Below are 26,422 nucleotides of genomic sequence, written 5' to 3'. Positions count from 1 at the left end.
AGAACAAAATAGAAAACTCTTGCTTTAATTTCACAAACAAATAAAACTGTGCTAATCAAAAGTTTTGGATAGGTACTTTTTTCTACTACATATTCGCTATAAGAAATTATAAGAAAACGAAAAATTGCGCTGTAAGTTTCACATACAACGATGTTCTCAGCAAAACTGGTACCAGAATAATTCTTTCGAATACGAATACGGAATCCACACAAAATTATAAATCACAAAGCATCCAAATAACAAATTTATAACTCAATATAAACGTAATTTCTTTGTATTGCATTTCACTTAGAGGTAGCTATTTGTTTCATTTTGTACTTACCTACTTTGTAGCAGAATCCTAATGTACACTACGTCTGCTTTTCAAATCTCATTGTGAAACAAGAAGTATGATACTTGTAAATTGCATTCTACATCGTATAACGCTTGATATGACATAGTAAACTTCAACTTACAAAATTATGATGCTTTATTTGCATAAGATGACTTCTACATGAAAACTTTGCCCCACGCAATTCCTTACTTTTTATTACTGTTACTTGAATGGTTAAGCAGATGAATACATCGTAATTAACTTACCATCAATTTATTATTTTTAGGGAGTTGCTGTTAGCAGGCAAATTGGCGCTACTACGTACGTAGAAACATCGTCAAAAACTTGTCCCAAGGCAATACAAGACGCATTTGAAGTATCGGCACTAGCAGCTTTAGGAAAATTGAATAAAAGTTTATCATCGAATCAAAAATTTTCTTCGAATAGATATAATGGAACTTGGCATCGAGCTAAAGTTGATCTCAACTTTCGCGATAGAACTAAAAATTGTGTTGTTATGTAATTAATTCGTACTATTGAACAAAACTGAAATTATACTTGTATCATTACATTTCTGTGTACGAGGTTTCTAACAGAAATGAACGTCGAAAATTATACCTACGAAATGATTTCTACAAAGAGCTTTATAGAAACCTATTTATCGCCAAGTAGAATAATTTGTGAAAAAATGACGAATAAAAGTAAGATTTCAAAGTTTTAATACTACCAAATTTTTTTACTTATTTTATTTTTCTGCGAGTTTTTCTGGTCGTCCTCCTTTAATAAATGTAAAAAAGAGCTGTTCTTACGAATTAAAACAAAAAAAGTCAATTTATTAATAATTGGTGAAAATACGCTCTAGTGATATATTGCGTATTTTTTCCAAATGAGTGAAAGAAAATCATAAAAAGGAAACTCCTTCGCGCTGAAAGTAGTATAACCTCAATTATGGTCGAGTTCATTTTCGTATTTAAGTTTAAATAATTATAATTTAACATATCTAGGCATATGGAAACGAATAGCACGAATTATTAAACAAATTGACAAGATAGAAAAATTTGCTTGCTCAAATTTCCATGCCTTTTATTTCCTGTACCCGAGTAATCGATTATTTTTCGTTGTTGTACCTATTTTTAATTTTTATATACTTGTATTTCATTTTGTATACCCGTGAGCTATCTGTGTGACGTGTTTTACCTATTTTTAAAATACTTAACAACAGTTATGACAGAAATGTATTGCACATTGTCATTATTGGATATAAATTAAAATCCAAAATGAATTTGTAAAATTGTTAAAAATTAATACGAATTTTGTGAATATTTTTTTACTTGAGAAATTTTTGAATACGTTGATGTTATGGAATATAGAAACTTGTTGTACTTGAAAGTATTTTTCATTTCACAGTACTTGAGGTAATCAGTTTTTTATACGTACATTTTGATGAATATTGATACCACATGCGGTTTACATGTAACAAAGATAATAACATTTTTTATAGATAAGAGAATATTATCAACACGTAACATTTCATTACAAGGGAATTTAATATTTTCATACTTCGAACTAACGACAATTTTGCAATCAAGTAAAATGTGACATAGCCAACATATGAAATACCTTCCTTCATAATTTCACGAATGTAAGAATATCAACGAATTTATAATTCAAATTCACCCACCGAGCAAAGACACCGAAATTCCTTGTTTTATCTAAAATACATTAAACAATACATTTACTTCTGAAGATCAAGTAAATACTTACAACCGGCAAAACCTTGTACAGTGGAAGATTTCATAATAGCTTCACTAAAATTACTTAGAGGTATAATTTTATGTACCGGAGCTTTTAATTTTCCAGTATGCATATAATTTGCAAGCTCTTCAAACATACTCTGCCTTTCAGGAGACACTTTATTTTCTCTCGTCCACCGAGTCATCCAGTAACCTCTTAATGAAATATTTTTGAATATAAACGACGATGTAGGAATGGTAACTGGTTCACGGGACATGCCTCCGTAAGTAACCAAAACACTTTGGTTGCTCATATGGCGAACCATTTCACGAACACTACGTCCTCCGACGCAATTCAATCCCAATTTTGGTTCTGGAACTTTTTTATCCTTGAATAAGGTAACACTTCTAGAAAATAAAATATTCAAACATGAAGTATTCACATATTTCAATTCGTAACAAAAAAAAATAAAAGCTGTATTACCTTATTTCATCTTCGGTGAAAACATAATCTGCTCCTAATGATTTCAAGTAAGATTTTAGTTCGTCTATTTCCGTTCTATTTCGAACAATACTAATAGACGTGTAGTTCAGAATACGACATAATTGAATGACATTTTGACCACATGCACTGTTTCCACCATTCTGTATCACAGAATCGCCAGGGTTAAGTGTCACAAAATCTTTCAGCATTCGGTATGCGGTACAAGGATTTGAAGCTATCCCAGCTAATTCAATATTATTCACATGTTTCGGCACCTAACGAAAAAACAACGCATAAAATACGCTTCTGAACTCATTAAAAACCACGTTAATGAAACCCATACTCACTTTATAAAGTAAATCGCTTTTGTAAACACCGTAATTCCTCCATATACCAAAACCTTCAATGTTAGGAATCACCTTATCTCCCGGTTGAAGAGCTTCAACCTCATCTCCTACCTCTAAAATTTCTCCAACGCCTTCGGTTCCACCAACGGCAGGAAACTGCACCGGAACTGGATACACACCTTGAATTAAATTGATATCGGCTGGATTAACCGGCGCAATGTGAAATTTTACCAATACCTAAAATCAGCCCATTGTTTAGATTAAATCACTAAAATTCAACGTTTATTTACATAGCAAGCAAGTCCAACTTACTTCATTTTTCTGTACAGGAGGTAAAGTTTCATTTTGAAGTTTCAATACTTTAAGAGGATCTCCGTATCCTTCGAATACCAATTTTGTGCAGGTAGTATTTGACCTTACGAAGTTTACTTTATGATCAATTCTTGTTGCTAAGACAGTTAATCTACGAAAAATCATTTTGCGCGCTACAGATCACTTAATATTTGAAAGTACATTAAAGAATTATTTAATATTATTTTTGTTTGAAAGACCGCATGAATTTAAAGTAAAGTTTGAAAAGCTACACTAGTACACTACGCATCAGTTATCAGCGTTATCAATTTGAATTTGTCCACAAATTTGCGATTTTTCTTTTTGCACGCGGGATGCGTAACAGCTGTTTATTTCGTTCATGAAATAAAATTCTTTTATCCTACTAGTAGAATAAAACACTACTTTATTCACTCTCGCTAGTCGCTCGAGTGATCAAATGCGCGTTTTCTTCCCACGTTTAGATAAAATATGTTATTCAACTAGTGAAATAAAGTGATTTTCAACGATTTTTAATTACTTCCCTCGCTCTGCTCGGGAAATAAACCTCAAAAATCGTCAAAAATCACTTTATTTTACTAGTAGGATAAAATACCATTTTACAATTTTGAATTTTTGAATTTTTGATTTTTTTCATTTTCAAAAATTCATTATCATCAAACATCTCAACATACACGGGGAGTATTTTAAGTCAAGTCAACTGTTTGAAATCAAAATTTTATTGCCGGTAATTAATTTTTTACTGAGAGATTTGAAATTGCTCGAAATCGAAATTTTGCGGTGAGTATAGTCCAGCATATGACAATAGGAGTAATTGCACCCTCCACGCCGATCCTCCGGGACAACTTTTTTCTTAAAGGGGACATCTTAAGGAACATTTTAAAGCAAACTTGCCAAAAAAAAGTTGGCCTTACTTACAAAATGGCGGCCATTTTGATTGGCAAATGACAGGTCAGCCAAAATCGCATATTTTGCGCTTGAACATAGAACTTGCACGAAATTTTTCAAACCTTACAAAGGTAGATCGAAAGATCATGCAAAAATTTATGACCTGTCAAAATTTCAAGTGCTAAAGTGCGTTTTTCGATTTTTGGTGAATTTTTGAAAATCAAATTTTGGCCAAAAATGAGGGAAAAAATCAAAATTTTACCAAATTGACCAAGAAAGCTGAAATTTGGGATACACTCTATTTTCGACATGCCAAATCAATTGGAAACGGTTTCAATCCGTTTTGAGCAGTTCTGGAGCCTCCAGCAGATTTTTAAAACTCGAAATTCTCACAAAATTCCATCAAATTGGACTTGTAAAGCTGAAATTTATTCTAAAAACTCAATTCAACGCGCTACGGAGTACTGCAGGTGAATTTCAAGTCGTTCTGGAGCCTCCAGCGACTTTTTGAAATTTACTGGAGCCTCCAGCAATTTTAACACCCTTTGAAGACGACTTCGAGAGGGTTCATGTCATTCTAGAGCCTCCAGCGACTTTTTAAAAATTACCGGAGTCTTTACCAAACTTTTGAAAATTGAATTTCCCACAAAATTTCATCAAATTGAGTTGGAAAGCCGAAATTTACTCTACAAATAATGTCTTTTGAAGCCTCCAGCAACTTTTTGAAAATTACTGGAGCCTCCAGTAGATTTTTAAAACCTGAGATTTCCACAAAATTTTATCAAAAGCATTTGGAAAGCCAAAATAAAATACATTTTGTGAACTCATTTTAATAAATTGAATGAAGTCGATAGCAGGTGGATTTCAAGTCATTCTGGAGCCTCCAGTAAGTTTTTGAAACTGTAAATTTTCACGAAATTTCCTCAAGTGTTGTTGGAAAGCCGAAATTTATTCGGTAAACTAATTTCAATACGCTATGAAGTCAACTACAGGTAGATTTCCAGTTATTTTGGAGTCTCTAGCGACTTTTTGAAAATTCTTGAAGCCTCCAGTAAAGTTTTGAAACTGAAAATTTCCCAAAATTTCATCAAACGGAGATGGAAAGCCGAAATTTAATCTACACTCCAATTTTTACACCCTCTGAAGACAACTTCAGGAGGGTACAAGTCATTTTAGAGCCTCCAGCGACTTTTTTTGAAAATTATTGGAGCCTCCAGTAGATTTTTAAAACTTTGAGTTTTCACAAAATTTCATCAAATGGAGATGGAGAGCTGAAATTTAATCTACACTCCAATTATAACACCATCTGAAAACAACTTCAGGTGGGTTCAAGTCATTTTAGAGCCTCCAGCAGATTTTTGAAACTTGAAATTCCCGCAACATTGATTTATCAAATAGAGTTAGCAAGCTGAAATTTACTTCGCAGACTACATGGTGGTTTCAAATGTTTTTGAAGCTTCCAGCTAGTTTTATTAAATTTCAATTTTCCAAAAAAACGCCATACCTACAACCTTTCAAAAAGTCGCTGGAGGCTCCAAAACGACTTAAATCAAGCAGCAGTCGACTTCGTAGCGTATTGAAATTAGTTTGCAGAATGAATTTCGAATCTCCATCTCAGTTTCATGAAATTTTAGAGAAATTTAAAGTTTCAAAAATCTACTGGAGGCTCCAGTACTTTTCAAAAAAGTCGCTGGAGGCTCTAAAAAGACTTGAACCCACTCGAAGTCGTCTTCAGAGGGTGTTAAAATTGAAGTGTAGAGTAAATTTCAGCTTTCCATCTCCATTTATAATTGATGAAATTTTGTAAAAATTTAAAGTTACAAAAATCTGCTGGAGGCTTCAGGAAATTTCAAAAAGTCGCTGGAGGCTCCAGAACGACTTGAAATTCACCTGCAGTACTTCGTAGCGCGTTGAATTGAGTTTTTAGAATAAATTTCAGCTTTACAAGTCCAATTTGATGGAATTTTGTGAGAATTTCTAGTTTTAAAATCTGCTGGAGGCTCCAGAGCTGCTCAAAACGGATTGAAACCGTTTCCAATTGATTTGGCATGTCGAAAATAGGGTGTACCCCAAATTTCAGCTTTCTTGGTCAATTTGGTAAAATTTTGATTTTTTCCCTCATTTTTGGCCAAAATTGGATTTTCAAAAATTCACGAAAAATCGAATAACGCACTTTAGCACTTGAAATTTTTTACTATTGACTTTTTTCGCTTCAAACATTTTTTGAACATCGTTACCTTAATGCCAAATCCGAGTATGTCCATCCAAAAAAACATCGTCGTTTTGCGTCACTGATAAGGCTCTGGGAAGCCCTGAATTGAAAAATTTGCATCGGAGTACAGCTAAAATGCACCACCGAAGATACACGAAGCTGACCGATGTTCAATCAGAACTCAACGAACCCTTCCGAGCATATCCGAGCCTTATCAGTGGTGCGTAAAATCGTCCTTTTTTTGTATGGACATACTCGGATTTGGTATTAAGGTAACGACATTCAAGATTTTACAAAATCAACCAATAACCCCCCCCCCCTCCACAGGACAATTTCCCCATTTCCAGACATTCTGAAGCCCACAGCGTGATTTTTAATTCCTCCAGAATTTTAAATTTGCTCCAGAAGGCGTGAATATGAATTTGGGTAGCTAAAAATAAAGTTGTGTGTTATATGTACTTGACCTATTTAACGAGTTAATGCACATATGAGCCGATTTTGGAAGGGATACCTTAAGAATGGTGTTTTTTAACCACCTTATTTCGTAATAAAAATATGCATTCAAAAAATCCAGAATGGCATGGAAATGGAGAAATTCGCCCTCGGTGTGTTAGTTCTGGACAAAATACAGTGATTCGCGCAAATTTCGAAAATTTCCTCGCATTGGGAAACTTTTGATTTTTGGATATTTTTATTACATACCTATGAAATAAACTGATCCAAAAACCACTCTTGAGATGTCCCTCCCAAAATCAGCTCAAATGTGGTAACACACAATTCGATTTTTTAGCTGCCCAACTTCATTTTCACGCCCTCTGGAGCAAATTCAAAATTCTGTAGAAATTGAAAAATCGCGCTGGAGGCTCCAGAATGGCTGGAAATCGTGAAATTTGGATTTGGGGAATTGATATCAGTTTTAGGACTTAGGACTTACACATTTTGATCATTTTTACTGATCAAGTACGTACCTTTTTTAAAAAAAGCATAAATCACCAAAAACAGTCAACTTTGAATTTTCAAACGTTCGCCAAAAAAAAATCGAGAAATGAAATTGGTAGGCTGAAAATTTGGTTCAGGGGGTTTTAGGCCATTCTCTTTTCAAATGACGATTACCTCGTCTCAAATGTGAAATTACTATTCTAAATTAAACCATTTTTAGACTCCGTGTCCACACTTCACACACTTGATTTAAAAAATCTTAAATAAGACTAATAAGAGTTTGAGACCAAATTAAATTAAGGAAATTTTCAAACTCTCAAAAAAAAGATTTTCTTTTTTGGCGGAACTTCCTCGCAGTCGCATTGCTATAATATGTATCGCGGTTCTTAAGCTTTTCATCTGCAGCTTTGGAAAGCTAATGTGCGAGTATTGTAAGTGTATGTTGTTCAGTGTTCTACTGCCATGCGCATATCCTGCGATTCTGAAATATAGGATGTATGTGTTTTTAATTAAGTAGGTACGATTAAAATGGTGTAAGACTCGTTAAGACTCGGTACAATTTAATTTAGTATAGGAAAGGAATCCAAAGTCACCAAGTGGAACTTGTAAGAATTAGGAAACGTTAATTTGGATTTATAAATCAAGGCTTGGGAAGTTGGAAAAAAGTTTGCGTAAACTTAGCGTAATAAACCCAATAATTTTGAATTCGATTAAAAAAAAAAAAAAAATCAAAAAATGAAAAAAGAATCAACTGTCAAGTGAACTGATGCACCAGAAAAAAGAATCATACAGGCCATCTCAGATTGTGATTTGTTACGCATCCCGCGTTCAATAAAAAAAATCGCCACAAATTTTATATTTACTTCTAAAAACCTCTAAATATCGGAACAGGAGTAATCAGTAGTTGACAAAAATAGCGCTAGAAGCGCTAGTGGTGTTGGCGCTTTGGCGGGCATCCGGGCAACATGAATGAGAATGAGAAAAATAATGAGATTGACGGATTGTATAATGATCAGGGCCAATGATAATCATTATACAATCCTCAATCATTAAATGATTGATGAAATCCATTGTAGGGAGAAAGTAGGGATGCGAACCGAAAAAAAATGTGAGTCAAAGGTTCCACCTTTAATTATTACCTACTTAAAATTAATTAAACATTTCCAAAAAAATTACCGTAATTTTTTTCGGTTAAGGAATAAGGATTATGGATTAAGGTGAAGGTAATTCTGCAGTAGGAATCGTGATCCGTGATCCGGATCATTATACCACAACGATTCGTCAATCTATGATCCCATTCAAAATTTTCCGCAGATCATTTTTTTTCACCAGTAATGCTGCATTGCTGCATGTTTTTGCTTTGAAAATTCGATTTTATCAAAAATTAATGGAGTTGAAGAACTTCAATTTAATGATAACGAATAATTGGTTTTTCGCTAGGATACTTAGTTTTTGCTTTTTTGACAAAAAATTAAAACTTTTTGAAATTATTTTTTGAAAAATTTGCATACTGTGTTTCATAAAAATCGATCTGGAGGCGAAAGGAAGCGTCCTATGAAAAAATTACATATGACCAAAATTGTAGAGAATTAAATTTCCAATCGACATAATGTCATTAGTTTTTTTCTAGGATGCTCAGTTTTTGATTTATTTACAAAAAACTAAAACTTTTTGAAATGTGAAAATTTCATCATTCAATTTCTGAAATTTGCAAGATGAGGCTGACTTTTTCCATCCCTGTATAATGTGTTATTGCAATTTTTTGAAAATAAAATGGAGACTACTTTGTTTTTCACGTACCGCCGAGTGAAGAAATTGGTTGAGTTGAAATCACTATCAGTGGTAGCCGAGATTTTTCCAAGGAGAGACAAAGCCATTTGGCATTTAAAAAAATCAAAATTTGAGATAATTTTCTGAAAATCACTTTATTCAAAATATGCGATATGCGTTATGCGGAGGTAAACCTATGACTATTTTATGAAACCAAGTTGAAATTACTGCTCGAGTGAATGCAAAAGTGAAAATATTTGGAAAAAATTAGTTCAATAAACGAAAAAACACAAATTTTTGCTAATTTTATTTCAAATTTTCATCTGCGAGGAGGGGAATTGCCTGTGTTGTCCCCCCACACCCCTGGCTATACGTTAGTAATTAGTGTGCTTAAAACGATAATTTCCTGTATACTTAATATTATGAGCAGAGCTCATTGAGCGGAATTTAAGTGAAGTTTGAATTACCTACCTTCATTTATTTTAGTAAGAAAATCACAGAAATGCACAATCAATACAATTATGAATTCTTGTAAACGCTTCATTATTTTAGGTACCTAGAGTACTAAAAATATCAATATGAGGAGAAAAAAATGCATATAACAGAGAATATTTTACTGAGATCGCAAGCTTATTTGTAAGCAAAAATAATTTGAAATCATCTTTTCATTTCCAACGATAATTTATCAGTCATAGGATCGATTAACTTTATCAGAGAAAATTCGTTATCATTACACCGAAAACGTAAAGACCAGTCGTTATTTTAAACAAATCGAATTGGATAACAACTTACGACTGAGGCAATGCACAGATAAAACTTACAGTAAGTAAGTATTTTAATCGACTTGAGAATTATGTCAGTACATAGTATGAGTCCCTACATATTCCATTTAATGTCTCATGGGATAGGTAGGTACCTTACCTAATTTAAGCATGACAGGATCTCAAACTCACATATCATGATGAAAAGTAAAATAGGTAGGTACCCACTTCTGTATACATACTGGTTTTATACCTATCCTCAAGCAACTGTAGAAAATTGAAAAAATCCGAGATCAAGACTCAAGATTAGGAATTTACGAGCGTATAAAAATAAAAAACATACCTAAGTTATTTGTCTTAACCTTTAAAATGTACTTACTTACATCAAGATCAAAAAATTTTGAAAATTGGTGATTTCACGATCTAGTTCACTATACTGCGCTATTAGAGAGATGATGGAATATGAAAGTATGGCCGGCGAAAGTGCTGGTGCAAGCTGGGAAAAATGTCCAAAATGACCCTATTTCTTGTATAAAAAAGTTTCAAAACAAATCAAAATTCACCTCTCAAATTGAAATTATTGTAATGTTAATGTACCTATTTAATAAAAAGAAATGTAATTTTAATTTCTGTCGCATAGATTGTGTAGCTAACCACTCTGTCGTGTAAAGAGAAGGAGTAAAAAGAGAGATTACTCAGAAAATGAGATCATGAATAATATTATGATGAATTGAATTATATTTTTTTGATTACATAGTTAGGTACCTACCTATCCCTGTATTTTTGTATCGTTTTCAAAAATTTGTTTTTTCTTAAAAATAATAAATTTTGAACATTTTGGCGCTTTTAAAGTGATGGCAGGGGGGTAAATAAAAATATTTTTTCGGGGTTCCAGTTTTCAATTTTTTTTTTTTTTTTTTGAATCATTCAATTCTGCGTCCCTACTTAATGAATTTTCTCAAACGTGGAAAAATCCGTTGAATGAAATCTCATCTATTAAGTAATTTTTCATGTTTTTGGAGCGTGCCTCATGAGTCATGCGTGCTTGAGAAAGACTGTGAAAAAATTAGGCTGATCTCAAAAACCTATTTTGGAAGATGGGATGTTTAAAACTATACTTATTTTTTATTAAATAATTCCAAAGTGGGAAAAACTGATTAAAAAAAACAGTTAGTTTAATGGTTGAGAATAAGTAGGTAATTAGGTATAATACAAATATGTAGGTAGGTATGTGAATTGTGAATATTTTAACTTCCAAATACCTGATCATTTTCAGATCTTTTGAAAATTCACAAATCAAATAATTAAGGGATGAACTAACTTTTTTTCGCTAAAAAAAAAATGCTGAAGTTTAAATCAGAAATTTGTTCATTCACACATGACAATTCAATATCTATCAAAATTTGAATACCTACAAGTATAAAATCAAATCAATTGAAACATTTTCAGTTTTCTTTCCAGCTCTGCGTTTGTACGAGAAAATGCAGTGCTGATTGCTGCAATCTCACCTCCTCTTCTTTCACCCCCGTTAATTCAAAATCTTCGTGTTTTCTGTTCAACCTCCGACTAAAAGTACGTAAAAAATATTAAGAATAAAGATAAACATATTCGAAGAGTTCAAATCTGAAATAAAAAATTATTAGTACCTAGGTAAGTAGGTTTCACTGTTTACAGGAATATATGTATGTATTCAATGATAAAGAGCAATATGTTGTAGTGATGGCAACGGTCGATAGTTTTCACTATTGATAGTGTTTTCGAGTGAAAATTTCAATAGTTTTTACTATCGATAGTTTTTTCGGTAGTAACAAAAACTATTGATACTATCGATAGTTTTTTCGATAGTTTTCAATTTTCATTAAAAACTGATAATGGATGTGATTCCACGAGTTTGGAGGTTCATTATTACGTTTTTTATCTGAAAAAATCAAGGGACATCATTTTGAGAGAGAAAAAAAGAAACAATACTTTTTTTTATTGAAAAAATGAGCAATAGCGATCCTTTTTTACAAAAATTTGGTTAAAAATTCAATAAAACATTGGATTTTCGATAGTTCGATAGCATCCAAAAACTATCGATAGTTTTTTCAATACTTTTAAAAAAAACTATCGGTCAAACTATCGATAGTTAAAAAAAACTATCGATACTATTGAAAAACTATCGATAGTTTGCCATCACTAATATGTTGTTTTAAAAATTCAAATTTTCCTCTCATTTCATTTCAGTCATTTCAAGAGCAACTAGGGATTAGGGAACTAGAGCAATAAGCCGTGAATGATGTAACCAATCACGAATCCGGATGTTCAGTTGTCCATGCGGTGGTGAGTCCAGGTTCTTTTCGTTTTCTTAAAATCTTATCAGTTGTTGAAGAATGTTTATTGTATATGCATGCATTTGTTTTAGTATTCATCAGCTGTTCGTGTCATCGTGTGTATCGTGATCGTTACGTTAGTTAATTTTGTGATGTGAAATTGATATTTAATCAATTATTTCATTTAATGAAAATAATTGTGTGACTGTGCTCATAACTTTAGCATACTTACTTAAATGTGACTTTCGGATCATGGCATTTATGGTCGTTCATTTCACCAAAGATGATTCAGATGCTTGTTCAACGGTATCCGATGACAGCTGCATTTAAACGGTATGTACCAAACTTTGACGTAGATGAATATCTTAATATTTTGCAACTTATACTTTTCTATTGTAATCGAGGTTGATGTCAGCCATTTCTTGATATCAATTTTCATGCCAAGTAAGTAAACTAAATCTTTCCTTATTTTTTTTCATGATGTGAGTATCAAATAATTCGTTTTGCGTTCCAAGCTGTGATACAGTTTGTCAATCAGTTTGGAAATGAAAATCTGAAAAACTTAAGCATTGGAATGTTACTATCACCAATGTCTTCCACTGAACTGATGATCGAGCGATTTTATCAAAAATAAATATGTCTAATTCGAGCCAAGTTTCAATGCTAGTTCGTTCAAATCTGATAAATAAAATCTAAAGATCGTAAAGCACAAATATTTGCAGTAGTGAGTAAATAGTGGTGTTTCTTTTGAGTTTTGAAAAATACGTAGGTATAATTCAGTAGAGATACCTACGATTCATTATAGTCGGAGATGAGTTGATCTGCAGATCTGATCAGTCAACGCCGCGCCGTCATACGGCTATTACGTAGATAAATATAAGCATCACTTCCTATTACATCTATGAACTGCCAATCCCAGTCAACTGTCTAATACAAATAATACAATAGCACTGTTCCAATTTTTCTTCAACAGAATTTTTCCGGTGTTTGAAGCCAATTGGTGCTCATTTTGCTTCCGATTTTAGTTTTTGTGGTTCACCCAACTGCAGTGTAAATTGAAATTCAATATCATAAAATGTCAAGGCATAAGTGTTGGAATATTGGTTTTTGAGTGTCAAAAGTATCCCACATGATGTTATTTTCCCAACTGAAATGGAGAAGTTTTTTTTAATACTAGAGTGGCGAGTTAAAGTTATGAATGATATGTTTAAGGGGCTAGGGTGATAGCTAACAGCTTACATATCTACTTACTCAGTTTCGGTTCGGATTAGATAGTAGAAGGTTGCATTGAAAAGTATCTTGTTCGTCTCACTTTGCAATGTGGAGGAGGAACGGAGATTAGAAATGTGGTTCGTTGAAACACGGAAACACACTTTTAGCGAAAATTTGAAAAAACATTTTATGGCGTTATTTTGAAATAATTATTATGAATGTTCAATTCTCATCCAGTTTGTACATATGATCGATCCTACGTATTTTTTTCTTAGTGCCAGGTAGAGGGCATGAAGTTGATTAAAGTTTTGATTGAAAAAAGCTGAATCACTATTTCAAATATGCTATGAAGTAATATTATTATATTATACACAAACCATTTTCCTTCAATTGTTTTTTTTTGCTTATCTATCGTTAATTTCAGTAGGTATTGAAAAAAACAAAATGTAAATTCTCAATTTATTGGTCTTAATGCACTTACTGACTTACTGTAAAAAATTACGTTTCATCTTACATATTAAAAAGTGTTTTCTAACTGAGCAGATTATCAGCTGTTTTTTTCTTCAATTTTGCCATTTTTCGGAGTAATTTCTGATACTGAGTCTGTGTTTGATTGCATCCGCTCCCCCTCCTCAAGTATATTTACCTCGAAGTCGTAGGTTTGTAGACCTACATACTATAAATAAACTTATAATTTATAAAGTGAATCCAAATTTGATTTTTTTAGTTTATCAGTTATTCAAAGAAATTCCACCGAAACCAACGTTCGGTACATTGAATCACTCTCTAAAAAAATAATTTCCTTTCAGATGGTTTTAAAAAAACATTGCAGTTTTTCACATCAATTTTTTTAGAGAGCAATAAAATTCAATGTACCCGATGTTGGTTTTGCTAGAATTTCTTTCAAATAACTTTTTCTGGGGAAATTGCGGCGTTTTAATAAAAAAAATCGCATTTGCAACCAGATCGGATAAATCGTATTTTCATGTGAACATGGAGCCAATAAATGAGCCAATGGTGGATGGGAATAATACCTACCTATTAAATTCACAGTAAAATTTCAAATATGTTCCTATGTGCATAATTATGCATCTTTAAATTGTAATAAGAATTGATATTATGAAAAAGATTAAACATTGAGCCGTCAAAGTTGTCATTCTACTGCCCGAAGATGGCATATTACGTGAATCGGTGGTATTTTTTGATGGATTGGTTGTATTAGTGCTCTGGTTAGGCGCAGTATATCCTGTGATTTCATGAAGAGCTTGCTTGATATCATCACTATTCTTAATTTTATGATCAATTTTTCTATTGCCCAAATTGATAGATTGTCTTAAAATTTCCAGCAGTTCTGAATTGTCATCTTTTTGACTTTCCAGCTGTTTCAATATTTGTTTCGCCTGAAAAAAAAAACGTCATTGAAAATAAAAAATTGAACATTTTTATGATACAGGTTTCAGATAGGTATTTGAACATTACTTTCTCTACATGTTCCAACGAGTTGATACTGAATTGAATTTCCTTAGTCATTAAAATTAATACTTGCTTGGTTTGTGCAGACTGAAACCTAATCAAAATTTTGCCAAAATTGTAATTAATCGTTCTTTGTATTGAATAAAATGATTTTGCCTTAAAAAATATGTGTCAGATTTACCTTAAATTTGATATCAGTTCCGCCATTATTTCTAAAACAGCTGTGATTCCTTTGTAAAACTTGACGATTGATTTAACAATGCATTCTTTCTCATAATAGTACAATGTAGATTTAGATGCATCTGTGTCAATTGCCATTTTTAGGTACCTATTAACAATTTTTGAAAAATTTCAATTTTTACCAAATTCAATTTGTTGAAAAATTCAACTGATATAAATTTACATGGCCTACTTTTTAAATAAAGTATCGTCGTTCGCACATGCCATAGATGAGAGTATCAATTCTTTCTCGCTCATTGTATGAGAATTCCTATGCATCGTCCATAATTTATTCCATGCTGCTTGTTTATATTGTAGTGTTTCAAATGATCTGCAATAAACCACGTACTTCCACTCTGCGGGTACTCTGTAATAGAGATGAAAATCATGAAATCAAAATTTAATACGTATGCCTGAAACAATTTTGTAGTTACTTGACAATCTTAAGAAAAAGAAAATTACTTTGTTAGATCATTGATGTAAGTGTTGTACATTTGAGCAGACTCGGAGAGACAATCCTGTAATCCTACTCGACAAGCAATGGCAAGGATGTATGGTCTGCCAATTCTTGTAATGTAATCGTCTTCTTTTTTAGCCCGAAATCCTATCCTTTTGTATTGTGGTGTGATAAGATTCAAAAAATACCTCTGAAAGTTGGTCTTGAAATTATTTTTGGTTTATAAAAAAAAAGGAGATTCTGCAGTATGTATTATGAAGGTAACACATTATAAGCTACCTATCTGTAAATTTTCATTTTCTTACCCTTAAGTATTCGAAAACATCTGTTTCCTCATAATATCTCAAGAAATAGTTGACGTATTTAACGAATGAAAACCAGGGTAGCATATCTGATTCTTTTTCTAAATATGTGCCCAAGTTATAAACGATTGAAAATGGTAGTTTGTTATTGATAGCTAAATGAAAAGAATCATCAATTAATTGAGCTCTGCTGAGTCTATCAATTTTGCTTGGTTGTGATTTTAGTTGCTCTGTGAGAAGTAGCCAATTTTCCTTTGTGTAGGTAACTCTATAATATCCTGAAATCAAGTTGAATATTATAAATAGGTATAGGTAAACCTAACATGTCCCGTGTATGATGTACGTGCAACATAATATTATAACATATTTCTGAAGTATAAGTACCAACCACTTGAAAATTTTACAGGAAAATAGCCTGCTCCTTAGATACTAATATGTACCTACCTATTCTAATTTCAAATTGAACGTAATAAGTACATAGGTACCTTGATTTAAATTGCATAAAATCCATTCATCTTTATTTACTCGATGATCTGTGGTTACAAGTTCGGAATTACGCAACCACTTGTTAAACTTCTTATTTGCACAGCAGCCTGTTGATGATTTTTTCTTACAGGTGATTGGGATTATCCAAGTATAATCAAGAATTTCATTTGTTGTTCTAGATGACTGATAGGTTTCCTGTGATGAAACTTCATCAATATTTATTCTTTCCAAGAACGATTTCAATTCAACGAAATTCTCACTTGTTTCATTGTGACTTCTCCGTGTTCATTTGTAAGTACTGTGATTAACGGATATCCTGAATTTTGTAGCCAGGTTTGCATGAAATCTGTGACGGACATGTCAGAAGGTAACAAATTTTTGTTTTTGATCTGGCGGTCAATTTCATTCCACAGATCGTTAGACTTTATCTCGGATCTATCTTCATGACTTCAATTGAAATAGAATTCGAATTTATTAAGTACTTAACCATAAATAATGGTGCATTATAGAAATGAATAGGTACAAGAATTACTTACGCTTTACGGATTACATTTTGAAATGCTAGTTTCAGATAAGGATTGACAATCTGCTGAAGCATATTAATGATGGACGCTCCTAATATGAAATAAAATTGAAATTGTGAAAGATTCAAAAGTTCATATAAGTTTAGTCGTTTGATTGCGTAGTGTTTTCATTGCCAGTAAACCCACTCGAAAAATGTTTGATGTTGTCGTCAGAAGCACTCGTTACAAATTTAAACCAGCACCCAAATTTAATAAATAAATTTTACAGGTATTATTTTTGATAACTTTGTATTGAAAATACCTTTTCTATTTATGAAGGAATTGAATTTTTGATTTTGTATTTCACTGGGTGATTTTGTGGATGAAGATACAGCTGAAACGAAGTGCATTTCTTCCTCGAAAAGTGCTTCTTGTAATACTTCGGTTATAAAACGATTTTCCATTTCCCATTCAGAATTCATCTAAATAAGTACAAATAATTATTTGATGTAAATCTGCCTGTAATGAGCCACACTTACTCTTTGCACGCCATAATCAACAATTCCTTACTTGATTAGCAATCACATATTGAAGATAAATGCCAAACGATTCGCTCAACCATGTATCACTCCACCAGTCAAGTCTTGCATAACCCCCTATCCACAAATGGTAAACCTTATGGATTGATGCTTTCGTTATTTCTTCTTTGTTTTTTTCCACATCTACTCCTTCAATTTGAAGTACGTCTTTTTCCCTGAGAGAACAAAGAGTCGCAAATTAACTCAGCTGCTTCGTATTCCGGATGCAATTTTTTTCAATATAACTCTTGATTACTTGTAAATCATCAATGTGCCTTTTTGAGAAAATTCATTGCCATCGGGCAGCGCGATGATGTCTATATACTGATCAAAATAATTGTGTATGTTCACATAATCGCAAACTGCGGCATACCATGCGGGGTAATTGGATATGATGAAGCTAACGTCTTTGTCTGTATGTTTTCTTGAATAAACTGTCAAATATCCGCTTCGGAGGGTTCGAGAGGCAAATGAGTGTATAGTGAATGACATCATGTAAGGTGGACAAGGCACTGAATCCGAAAAAGTATCCCATACTCGATTATCGATCCCTGGACTGAATTATTATATTACATTAGTGAGATGACTGAATGTGAAAATGAAAATTTTGTGTGTACTTAGTAAGCAGTGGCAGCCACTTAGGTATTGCGGTTGCAATGGGGCCCTTGGACATGCCGCGCAGTGGTCCCTAGAAAGTTCTAGCACGCCAAAAATCTGAGCTTTGGTTTAGGGAAGTTTTCAAATATGCCGATTTCATTTTTCTGGAAATTTTTATTCCAGATCCCAACCAAACCCCTAGGAGGAGAGGGGCAAAACTCAAAATTTAGAAAACTTCATGTGGGGTATCAAATTAAAAGTTATTGTCTCCAAGTCCATTTTTGACGTCAATTTTCAATAATATGCAACATTGGCTTCTGATGGGAGGGTAGAACTCGAAATTTTGGTAATTTTCGTGTGAGAATTTTGTTACCGTTTTATTGGTTTTATTGCCTCAGAGGCGCATTGTGGCAGAGGAGAGGTGTGGGCGAAGAAGTTTTTTCGTCACGATTTGACTCACATACCTACGTAAGTATACTCTTAATCACACGGAAAGAAATTCAAAATGTAAAAAAAATTAGATACTGACATTACGATCAAATACATAGTTATGCAATGCATTAAAATTGAAAACCGGAGTAGAAATTCAGAATCTCTTTAAAAAAAACTCGTATCAATTGATACAATTTGTGTTTCCATCTTTAACTTTTTTCTACTAAATTTACTCGTACGTGGATATTAAAGCTTTTTTCTTAAAAATATTGTTTTTATCAACTTACTCTTCTTTGCTGGTTTCGCTCAAAGGTGTTATACTGAGAGATGATTGATCACGGTATCGAGCAAGTGACAAATGGAATTTGGCTTTATATTGCGGCTCATCGAAGCATGGGAAGACCATTCTCGCGTTCGTCGGTTCTAGAAGTGTGGCTGCTAACCATCTACCACAAAATACCATTTTTATGAGATTAGTATTTTTAAAAAAAATGATGATAATTTTCAATTCGAAGAAGCTATATTTACTTTTTGGAACCATTTTCTTCATATTGCACTTTGTATAGGCCTTTGAAATCGTCTCTGACCTCTCCCTTAAAAGAAATTGATATTGTGAGTGTTTCATACATAGAAATTTCTTTCGAAAAACACATTTCCAACATTTCTTTATCTTCCAGCAATTTGTAATCTCCGTTAAGAGACGTATGTCCATTGTATACGTTGATCTGCTTCAAGTACAGATTTTTGCTATTCATGGTGATACATTTGGTTCTTTCTAAAATTTTCACTTCTATTAGTACAGTTCCTTCGAAACTAAATTCATTTCGCAATTCCGGTATAATCTTCAATGTATACGAGTTGACGACGATGTTTGCATTAGGCAAACGGTAAGACTTTCCATCAACAGCGAGAGTTGTTGGAATTTTCGCGCATAGTGCAAAAACTAAAGAGAAAATCACAGCTTTCATCGTGCAAATACAATCGCCGAACTGACTGTTTCATTAAAAATACGTAGGTAATTAGTACAATTTTTATACTGGGCAAGACTTATAAATAATACGCCTGAGTATCTTTATCCGGCAATTTTGAATGAGAATGCTTATCATTAAACGTTCGAATAAAGGGTGTTATGAGTACCTAATCACTGTGTATAAGTGGTTGCGTGAACGAGTAGGTTGCGAAGAATCAATTACATATGCAGAATTATCGAAGTATCTGAATGATTGTACAGTGGTAGTTTCATGGGATATATGTAGATACATGTGTATTAATTGTACTTACTTATGTAAACATCCGCTTTTAATAAATTCCTCCTTAATTACTTTGTTCCGTCGTGAATTAGCTGTTCAGATTTTTATTTTAAAATTATGTCATTTCTCATCTTATCAATATATTGGCGTTGCATTAATTTATAGATAATTAATGCGCGTGATCATGCATGTTGGTTGAAAGCGAATAACTATTGCAGTATTTTTTGCGGTTTTTTGTGAGAGTAGAAGAAATCTTCTAAAATATTTTTGTACTTAATTAAATTCAACAGAAGACGTATCTATCTACCTAGTTACTGAGTTTTACTATAGGTAATAAGGAAATTATCTGAAGTGGCATAAATAGGCACTTACATACATTGATTTAAATATGACTGAGCTTACAATAAATCAGAAAAGTATGTTCAAAAAACCTCGCAAGTTTAGTAATCAAAATTTTAAATGCTCAAGTTTATTTTTTTAAATTTGTATAAAATTTTTGAAAATTGATTTAAAAATTGTAAATTTTTGATGAACGGGCACATTAGTATTGAAGACAAAAAAGGTGTGAGGATACATTCCCAATTGACAAAAGCAATTGTCAGCTACCTGTAGAATTTTAGATGCTTGCGAAAAGCGAATGATCATCTCGCGCATTTGAGTTTATTCAAAAATGGTTGGATTTGCTCGCGTAATTCTAGCAATTTGCGAGTAAATATTCGCGAGGTAGTTTTCCAACTCATGACGTCACAATCACATGATTACACTCATTGAAAAAAGATCCTTTTTGAAATGATATAGGCCTACAACTGAGTGCCTGCTCAATAAGAACCCAAGAAAGTTTAAGGCGTGTTGAAGTTCTTTTTTGGCTCATCGTAGAAATTGAGATTTCCTGAAGAAAACTGAAAAGTCGCTAGAGGCTCCAGAATTGTTCAACGGAGAGTATGTATGCTACCTAATTAATCATTCACAGTCTGTTTCTTTCAAATAAAATAATGTACACTTTATGAAAAAGTATTGTTATAAATCCAAAAATTATGATATTGAGCAGCTCTAAAATTTTCATGGGGGGGGGGGGGGTTCAAGATAGGTATGGTACATATGTATTTTACTTCCGTATGATTTCATTCAAATTTGAGTTACATCACTTCAAGTGGTTCTGCGGTTCCCTTGTAAGTTACGACTAAAAATTTTCTGATTTTGGGATGATAGCGAAACTGATTGAACGGAGGTGCATTTTGAATGGTAATCATTTCGTTAAGTTTTTGTCTTATGGTAATCAGAAGCAATTCTTACCAATCCCTATGATCTAAGAAATTCGCGATGAAAGTAAATAGGCTCGTATTTCGTTAAAATTTCCGAAATGAGACGTGTTTGCTATTTTGGGTATTAGACTCACACCTTTTCAATTTATTGTTTTATGGCACCACAAAATATCCATTAATTTCTAAAACTTGAAAGAGATCACTGTTTGCTTTTAAAACTATGACAAGTTCGTCACAAACAAACTGCCATAATGCCATAAATTTACGTAGGTTGGTACTAGGTAGGTCTAGGTATAATTCCTTAAATGTTTATAGTGTTATTCATTTCCTTGAAATGAATTTTTAGTCATACAAGTAAGTTTAATTGCTTGCTCAACATCAAGTATACGAGTAAAACTGAAAAATTGTCGAAAGTCTTCTCATTGCCGAAAAACTGACCTAAAGAGATTCTAAGTATGGCTATATGTTTGCGCCTTCTTTGAGATAAGAATTGAAAAAACAAACGATTGCTAATCCTTGTTAGTTTCTTCATATGACAAGGTTACAAATTTCAGTTTTTTTTTTCATGTTTTGAGAATTTACAAATGCATATTTAGACTTCTCATGTTTTCAGAACAGAATTGAGAACATTCAATTCATTCAAAGAGATTTTGAGTCTGCGCTCTTGCTACTTACTTGGAATTCTGATAGAGACATTAACAAATAAAGACCATTTGATAAAATATTTTTGCGTCATAAAACTAATTATTTTATTTAAAATATAAATCTGTGATTGCTCAAATTGTGCTTTAAAATTAGTAATTCAAACTAAAAACTATGTGCTTAGATATTCAATTTTTTTCAACCGATTATGGTAAAATATACAACGCCTAAACATAAAATGAAATATGATGCATGGCCAGGCAAGGTGAGGATAGCCTTTGATGGTATTCTTGTTGGAATAGGTGTACTATTGGAATCGGAATATGGAGTGGAATTATCTTCTTTTTTTGTAGGAATGTAAATGTATCCTGTAACATTATGGATAGCTTGTTTAATTTCATCGATATTTTCATCTCTGTACTTGTGTCTCTTGCGGCTTGTATTAAGCGACGATTTCAATTTCTCTAGTGCAGTTGAATTTTTCATATCTGAATTTTCCATTTTGGAAATTATCTGCTTTAGCTATAACATAACAGATGAGTAAGATCAGTTGATAAACCTAATTTTCATATCGCATCCTGAATGTACATACTCGTAACATCACGTTTCAAGTGTACATAAGTATAGGTACATAATATCATACTTTTGTTATATGCTGATTCGATTGAATATTCAAACTTGCTTGAGTAATCATAGAAATTAAGGCGTAGTTGGTATCATTCAACGAAGTGCTAAAAATTGTATTAGGTACATTAATCGATTGAAAAATTTCGAATTCATGTATTTTTTTTTTAATTTTTTTTTTTGCGCATAGCCAAGTGACAGGGTTCATATTATGTACCTTGATTCAGAGATAACTCCTTCAATCGTATCAAGAGCAGCGGTAACACCTTTGAAAGATGAAGTAACTGACTTGATGATGAGGTCTTTTTCAAATTTGAATAATGGAACATCTGGATTATTTTTGATCGTCAGCAACAAGTATCTGGAATTTTTTTATTGCAAAATTTTTTTCACTGTGTACTGTAAAACATTTTCAAAAACGAGTGTTTGTATAATAACTGATATTGTTGAAGCATTTCTATACTCGACCTCTTATAGATATTTTCGTCATCAGCGCACGCTAATGCTGAAAGAATAAGTTCTTTTTCGCTCATTGTTTGGGAATTTTTGTAAATTTTCCATAAATCGTTCCACGCCATTTGTTTATTTTTTATAATTTTAAATGAGCTACAATACACCGCATATCTTGATTCAGATGCAATTCTGAGGGAACAGAAAATAATTTACATTTGAAATTATGTATTCTTGGGTTGTGTGGTGCAAATCAAAACTTACCTTAATAATTATTAATGTTCGATGGATATTTACTTGATTGAATTGTTGATAAAAGTATGATATGCTTGAGCAGCGTTAGTTAGGCAATCTGATAATTCTAATAGGCATGCAATTTCTAGGATATAAGGTCTGCCTGTTTTTACAGCATAGCTGTCTTTTTCCTGAGCTTTGAACCCTACTCTTTTGTATTGTTGTTCAATAAGATTCGAAAAATAATTCTGTAATGTAGAAAACAATGTATTATTGGCATAGAATGAATCGTAATGAACAAACGTTGATTTTTACCTTTAGATATTCAATTGCATCTGTTTCTTCATAAAATCTTAAGAAAAATTTGATGTATTTAACGAATGAAAGCCATGGAAGCATATCCGACTCCTTTTCCAAGTATTTTGCTAAATGAAAAGCTCCCAAGAATGGCCGTTTATTATCGATAGCGAATTGGAAATAATCATCAATAAGTTGTGCTCTGCTCGTCGAATCAATTTTGTGCAAATCTGATTTCAGTTGATTGGTGAGAAATGCCCAGTTTTGATCGTCATAATTCACTCGAAAATATCCTAAAACCATGGGGTACATTACATACTGAATCTATGTTAGACGTTAGTATTTTGTGGGAACAATTTGATTTGTGGTACACATGAAACTCATAATAGGTACCTATCTTATCAACGTTGCATAAAATCCATTCTTCATTCTTTAAATTCATGTTAACATCAGTTTGTTCATTCTGTAACCATATTGTAGGTTTTGTAGATGTGAATTTTGTTGTCGATTGTTTGGTACTGCAGAATACTGGAACTATCCAAGTTGTTCTTGGAATGGATTTGATAGATCTTGGTGACCTGTACACTTCCTACATGTTATAAATCAATATCAATTCAAGTTTTTATATTTTTTGTGTGAGACAAAAATAAAAATGAAGCTTTACTTGTTTAATTGTTGTGTGGCTTTGATTTATATTAAATACCGTAATTAAAGGAAAACCTGAATTAGTAATCCATGTTTCCATGAATTTCTGTGCCGTTATGTCCGTTGGAAATATACCTGTGTCATGAATTTGATCTTGAACTTCGTCCCATATATAATTGGGTTGTATTAATGCTCTATCATAATACCTTGAAAGAGAAGTTCTATTACATTTTTATTCTCGTTGATAAATGATACCCTTACTCGTAAGTCCAAAAAAAGCTTACGCATGTTGCAGGGCGTTTCTTATAGCTGTTTGAAAACGAGATGGCCCAACAATATAATGCAACATTCGAATAAGAGAGGCACCTACAAAAGGATAAGTGATTTTCAAATCCATGAGTACTCGTATTTATCTTAGTAAAGTGAAACTATGCATTTTTTTTTTTAGAATTTTCACCTTTTTTATTTATGAATGTGTTGAATTTTCGATTTTGTATTTCATTTGGAAAATCTACTGGTGAAGATAGGCTTGTATCTGAATAAATTTCTTCCTCGAATAAAGCATCTTGTAGTACTTCTACCACTAAGTTATCGTCGACATTCCACATTGGTTCTATCTTCAAAGTTGATCATTGAAAAATATTATACTTACTTACCGTACCTTCTTATGTATGGCAGGCAGATATGTACCTTGCAGATTTCAAAATGTTGAATTCGTAATTACCTTTGCTGCTATCAAGTATTCGAATAAAGTGGCTAATGATTCGCTTAACCAAGTGTCTTCCCACCAATGTGGGGCCGCGTACATTCCAAGCCAAAGATGAGTCAATTTATGAACAGCTGATCTTGTTACTTCTTCTTCTTGTTTTTCTGCCGCAATTCCATTCATTTTGCAAATATCTTTTTCTCTAACAAGTATAGAAATATTACTCATGATAGCATGCTTCCAATTCAATCTCCTACCCACTTGAATTTTTCAACTTACCTGTAAGTTGTTAATCCTGCTTTTTGTAAATATTCGTCACCGTCTGGTAGAGCAATTAAATCATTCGGAGGATAGGGGACTTTTATCTGCATATACTTTTCAAATTCATCGTACCAAGATAAGTAATTCGATGCGATGTGCTTTGAACAATCCACTATGTAGTTTCTTGAATATACATTGACTTGGTTTGATGTGTTTACATTGACAGAAAATTGGTGCAAAGCAAATGAAACCATGTATGGCGGAATGGGAGGTGTGTTTTGAAATGTATCCCATACACGGTTGTTGTAGTTGGGACTGTTATGGAACATAAAAAATTTGTTTTGAACATTACAATAAGTATGTGTAATGAAAGGAAATTGATCAAACCTTCAATTTTAGTTGATCAAAATGATCATCAATGTAGCCTACTAATAGGTACATACTACGTATTGAAATTAAATTTTGGGTCCCTTTCTCCCTTCTTCAAAATAATTATCATACTGCTCATCTATCAAAATGAATTAAACAGACATTGTAATAAATTGTATGCCCACTTACTCTTTTTCACTAGTTGATGATAATGGTGTTATGCTGGTAGCAGTTTGATCATTATATCGAGCGATTGATATAGCAAATTTTGCAGAGTATTGAGGTTCATCGAAACAAGGGAAAACCATCCTTGCGTAAGTTGGTTCAAATTGTGTGGCTGCGAGCAATCTATCAAATTATGCGCGATGTTAAGTTCATGAATGAAGGTTAGATATTTGTTGGGTTCCAATGCTGGCAATATGTTTATTTTAAATATATGTGTACGTATTACTATTTCTTACTTTTTGGTGCCATTTTCTTCATATTGTATTCTAAATAAACCTTTGAAATCATTTCTCATTTCTCCGCTGTATAATATGGTAATCGTTGTGGAAGTGTAAGAAGGAAGTGTAGGGTGAACGCATATTTGAAGCATTTCTTTTTCGGACAGAGTTTCAAAAGTCACTTTGTAAGACATATGACTTGAAAATACTCGAATTTCTTTTATATTCAGTTGTACACTGTTCATGGTCAGGCATTCTGTTGCAGTATACGTGTATGTATTGATGCTCACCTCACCCTCGAATTTAGAATCCTGATTTGCAAAAGGTGCTATTCGCAGATCATACTTGTAAACTTTGATCTTCTGATTTGGTAGCCGATAGAAGTTTCCATCTCCATTTGTTCTTGGAATTTTCGCGAAACATAAAAAAATTAAACCAACTATAATGAAAATTTTCATGTTGATATTCATTTGTACTGTCACTTGAGATTCAAGTAATTTAAGTGTAGAAGGAATTCTCTTTCATTTGTATGTACCAAGTACACGAATTCAGTGGATTAGCGCTGGGTGATAAAAACTTTATGAGCGTATTATTTTTCTGTAATCTTCTTATCAAGACCATTTGCTATAAATCTTACTTACAGTGCCAGTTTATGAAAACTGCATTGGAAACTATATACCACTGCATGGTAAGTAAAATTAAATTTTCGATGGTATATGTTTCGTTATTTAGGTAACAAATTAATAAACCACTGGGGAAAATGATTGGATCTGATCAGGTCTGAACAGAACTAATCTGATCCAAAATTTTGATCTGAATAGATCTAATTAGATTAGGTCAAAGTAGATCGCTAGAAAATATATTTGGGTCAGATCAATTCTATCATTTTGC

General features: G+C 32.6%; 5 protein-coding genes across 5 annotated transcripts in view; 2 read left to right on the top strand and 3 right to left on the bottom strand.

Annotated features, from left to right (window-relative positions):
* LOC135841083 (ras-like GTP-binding protein rhoA) overlaps nucleotides 1-2,456 on the top strand; it is a 48,109-nt gene extending 45,653 nt beyond the window's left edge. The window contains exon 5 of the mRNA XM_065357885.1: nucleotides 600-2,456. Coding sequence (XP_065213957.1) covers nucleotides 600-836 — 237 coding nt within the window. The 3' untranslated portion in view covers nucleotides 837-2,456. The remainder of the gene's footprint in view (nucleotides 1-599) is intronic.
* Nucleotides 1,842-3,491, bottom strand: LOC135841082 (enoyl-[acyl-carrier-protein] reductase, mitochondrial-like). Its single transcript, XM_065357884.1, has 4 exons — nucleotides 3,190-3,491; nucleotides 2,878-3,114; nucleotides 2,531-2,805; nucleotides 1,842-2,454 (listed from the first exon to the last, which is right to left on the bottom strand). The coding sequence occupies exons 1-4, from the start codon at nucleotides 3,352-3,354 to the stop codon at nucleotides 2,049-2,051; spliced, it is 1,083 nt and encodes a 360-aa protein (XP_065213956.1). The 5' UTR covers nucleotides 3,355-3,491; the 3' UTR covers nucleotides 1,842-2,048.
* Nucleotides 3,492-12,194: 8,703 nt separating this feature from the next.
* Nucleotides 12,195-26,422, top strand: part of LOC135839178 (agrin) — a 200,655-nt gene continuing 186,427 nt past the window's right edge. The window contains exon 1 of the mRNA XM_065355090.1: nucleotides 12,195-12,422. The gene's annotated coding sequence lies outside the window, so the exon portion shown is untranslated. The remainder of the gene's footprint in view (nucleotides 12,423-26,422) is intronic.
* LOC135839175 (glutamyl aminopeptidase-like) lies at nucleotides 13,747-19,431 on the bottom strand. Its single transcript, XM_065355084.1, has 14 exons — nucleotides 18,877-19,431; nucleotides 18,636-18,794; nucleotides 17,576-17,875; nucleotides 17,312-17,495; nucleotides 17,064-17,223; nucleotides 16,775-16,853; nucleotides 16,499-16,685; nucleotides 16,238-16,433; nucleotides 15,756-16,030; nucleotides 15,456-15,640; nucleotides 15,187-15,360; nucleotides 14,956-15,102; nucleotides 14,781-14,868; nucleotides 13,747-14,701 (listed from the first exon to the last, which is right to left on the bottom strand). The coding sequence occupies exons 1-14, from the start codon at nucleotides 19,314-19,316 to the stop codon at nucleotides 14,396-14,398; spliced, it is 2,880 nt and encodes a 959-aa protein (XP_065211156.1). The 5' UTR covers nucleotides 19,317-19,431; the 3' UTR covers nucleotides 13,747-14,395.
* Nucleotides 21,585-26,053, bottom strand: LOC135841569 (aminopeptidase N-like). The gene is made up of 14 exons (XM_065358578.1): nucleotides 25,550-26,053; nucleotides 25,278-25,436; nucleotides 24,738-25,034; nucleotides 24,477-24,660; nucleotides 24,210-24,369; nucleotides 24,037-24,118; nucleotides 23,772-23,958; nucleotides 23,501-23,696; nucleotides 23,126-23,400; nucleotides 22,874-23,058; nucleotides 22,595-22,768; nucleotides 22,344-22,487; nucleotides 22,146-22,233; nucleotides 21,585-22,024 (listed from the first exon to the last, which is right to left on the bottom strand). Exons 1-14 carry the CDS (start codon nucleotides 25,999-26,001, stop codon nucleotides 21,701-21,703), a joined length of 2,907 nt encoding a protein of 968 aa, XP_065214650.1. The 5' UTR covers nucleotides 26,002-26,053; the 3' UTR covers nucleotides 21,585-21,700.

Source organism: Planococcus citri, chromosome 3 (genome assembly GCF_950023065.1).
Source record: "Planococcus citri chromosome 3, ihPlaCitr1.1, whole genome shotgun sequence".
In the NCBI taxonomy this organism is placed as follows: domain Eukaryota; kingdom Metazoa; phylum Arthropoda; class Insecta; order Hemiptera; family Pseudococcidae; genus Planococcus; species Planococcus citri.
The sequence above is the reverse complement of the archived record's forward strand: the minus strand, read 5'-3'. Positions and strand labels throughout refer to the sequence as shown.

Bases quoted from the DNA above. Each gene is read 5' to 3' on its own strand.
- LOC135841082 (XM_065357884.1), bottom strand. From the start codon at position 3,354: ATGATTTTTCGTAGATTAACTGTCTTAGCAACAAGAATTGATCATAAA. The intron at 3,115-3,189 runs GTAAGTTGGACT...GGCTGATTTTAG, and splicing joins CTCCTGTACAGAAAAATGAA to GTATTGGTAAAATTTCACAT. The intron at 2,806-2,877 runs GTGAGTATGGGT...TTTTTTCGTTAG, and splicing joins AAAGCGATTTACTTTATAAA to GTGCCGAAACATGTGAATAA.
- LOC135839175 (XM_065355084.1), bottom strand. From the start codon at position 19,316: ATGAAAGCTGTGATTTTCTCTTTAGTTTTTGCACTATGCGCGAAAATT. The intron at 17,496-17,575 runs GTAATCAAGAGT...TTGTTCTCTCAG, and splicing joins GGCACATTGATGATTTACAA to GGAAAAAGACGTACTTCAAA. The intron at 15,103-15,186 runs GTAGGCCATGTA...AATTGTTAATAG, and splicing joins GACGATACTTTATTTAAAAA to GTACCTAAAAATGGCAATTG.
- LOC135841569 (XM_065358578.1), bottom strand. From the start codon at position 26,001: ATGAATATCAACATGAAAATTTTCATTATAGTTGGTTTAATTTTTTTA. The intron at 23,697-23,771 runs GTAAAGCTTCAT...TATAACATGTAG, and splicing joins GCCACACAACAATTAAACAA to GAAGTGTACAGGTCACCAAG. The intron at 22,234-22,343 runs GTACATAATATG...TACAATTTTTAG, and splicing joins GGAGTTATCTCTGAATCAAG to CACTTCGTTGAATGATACCA.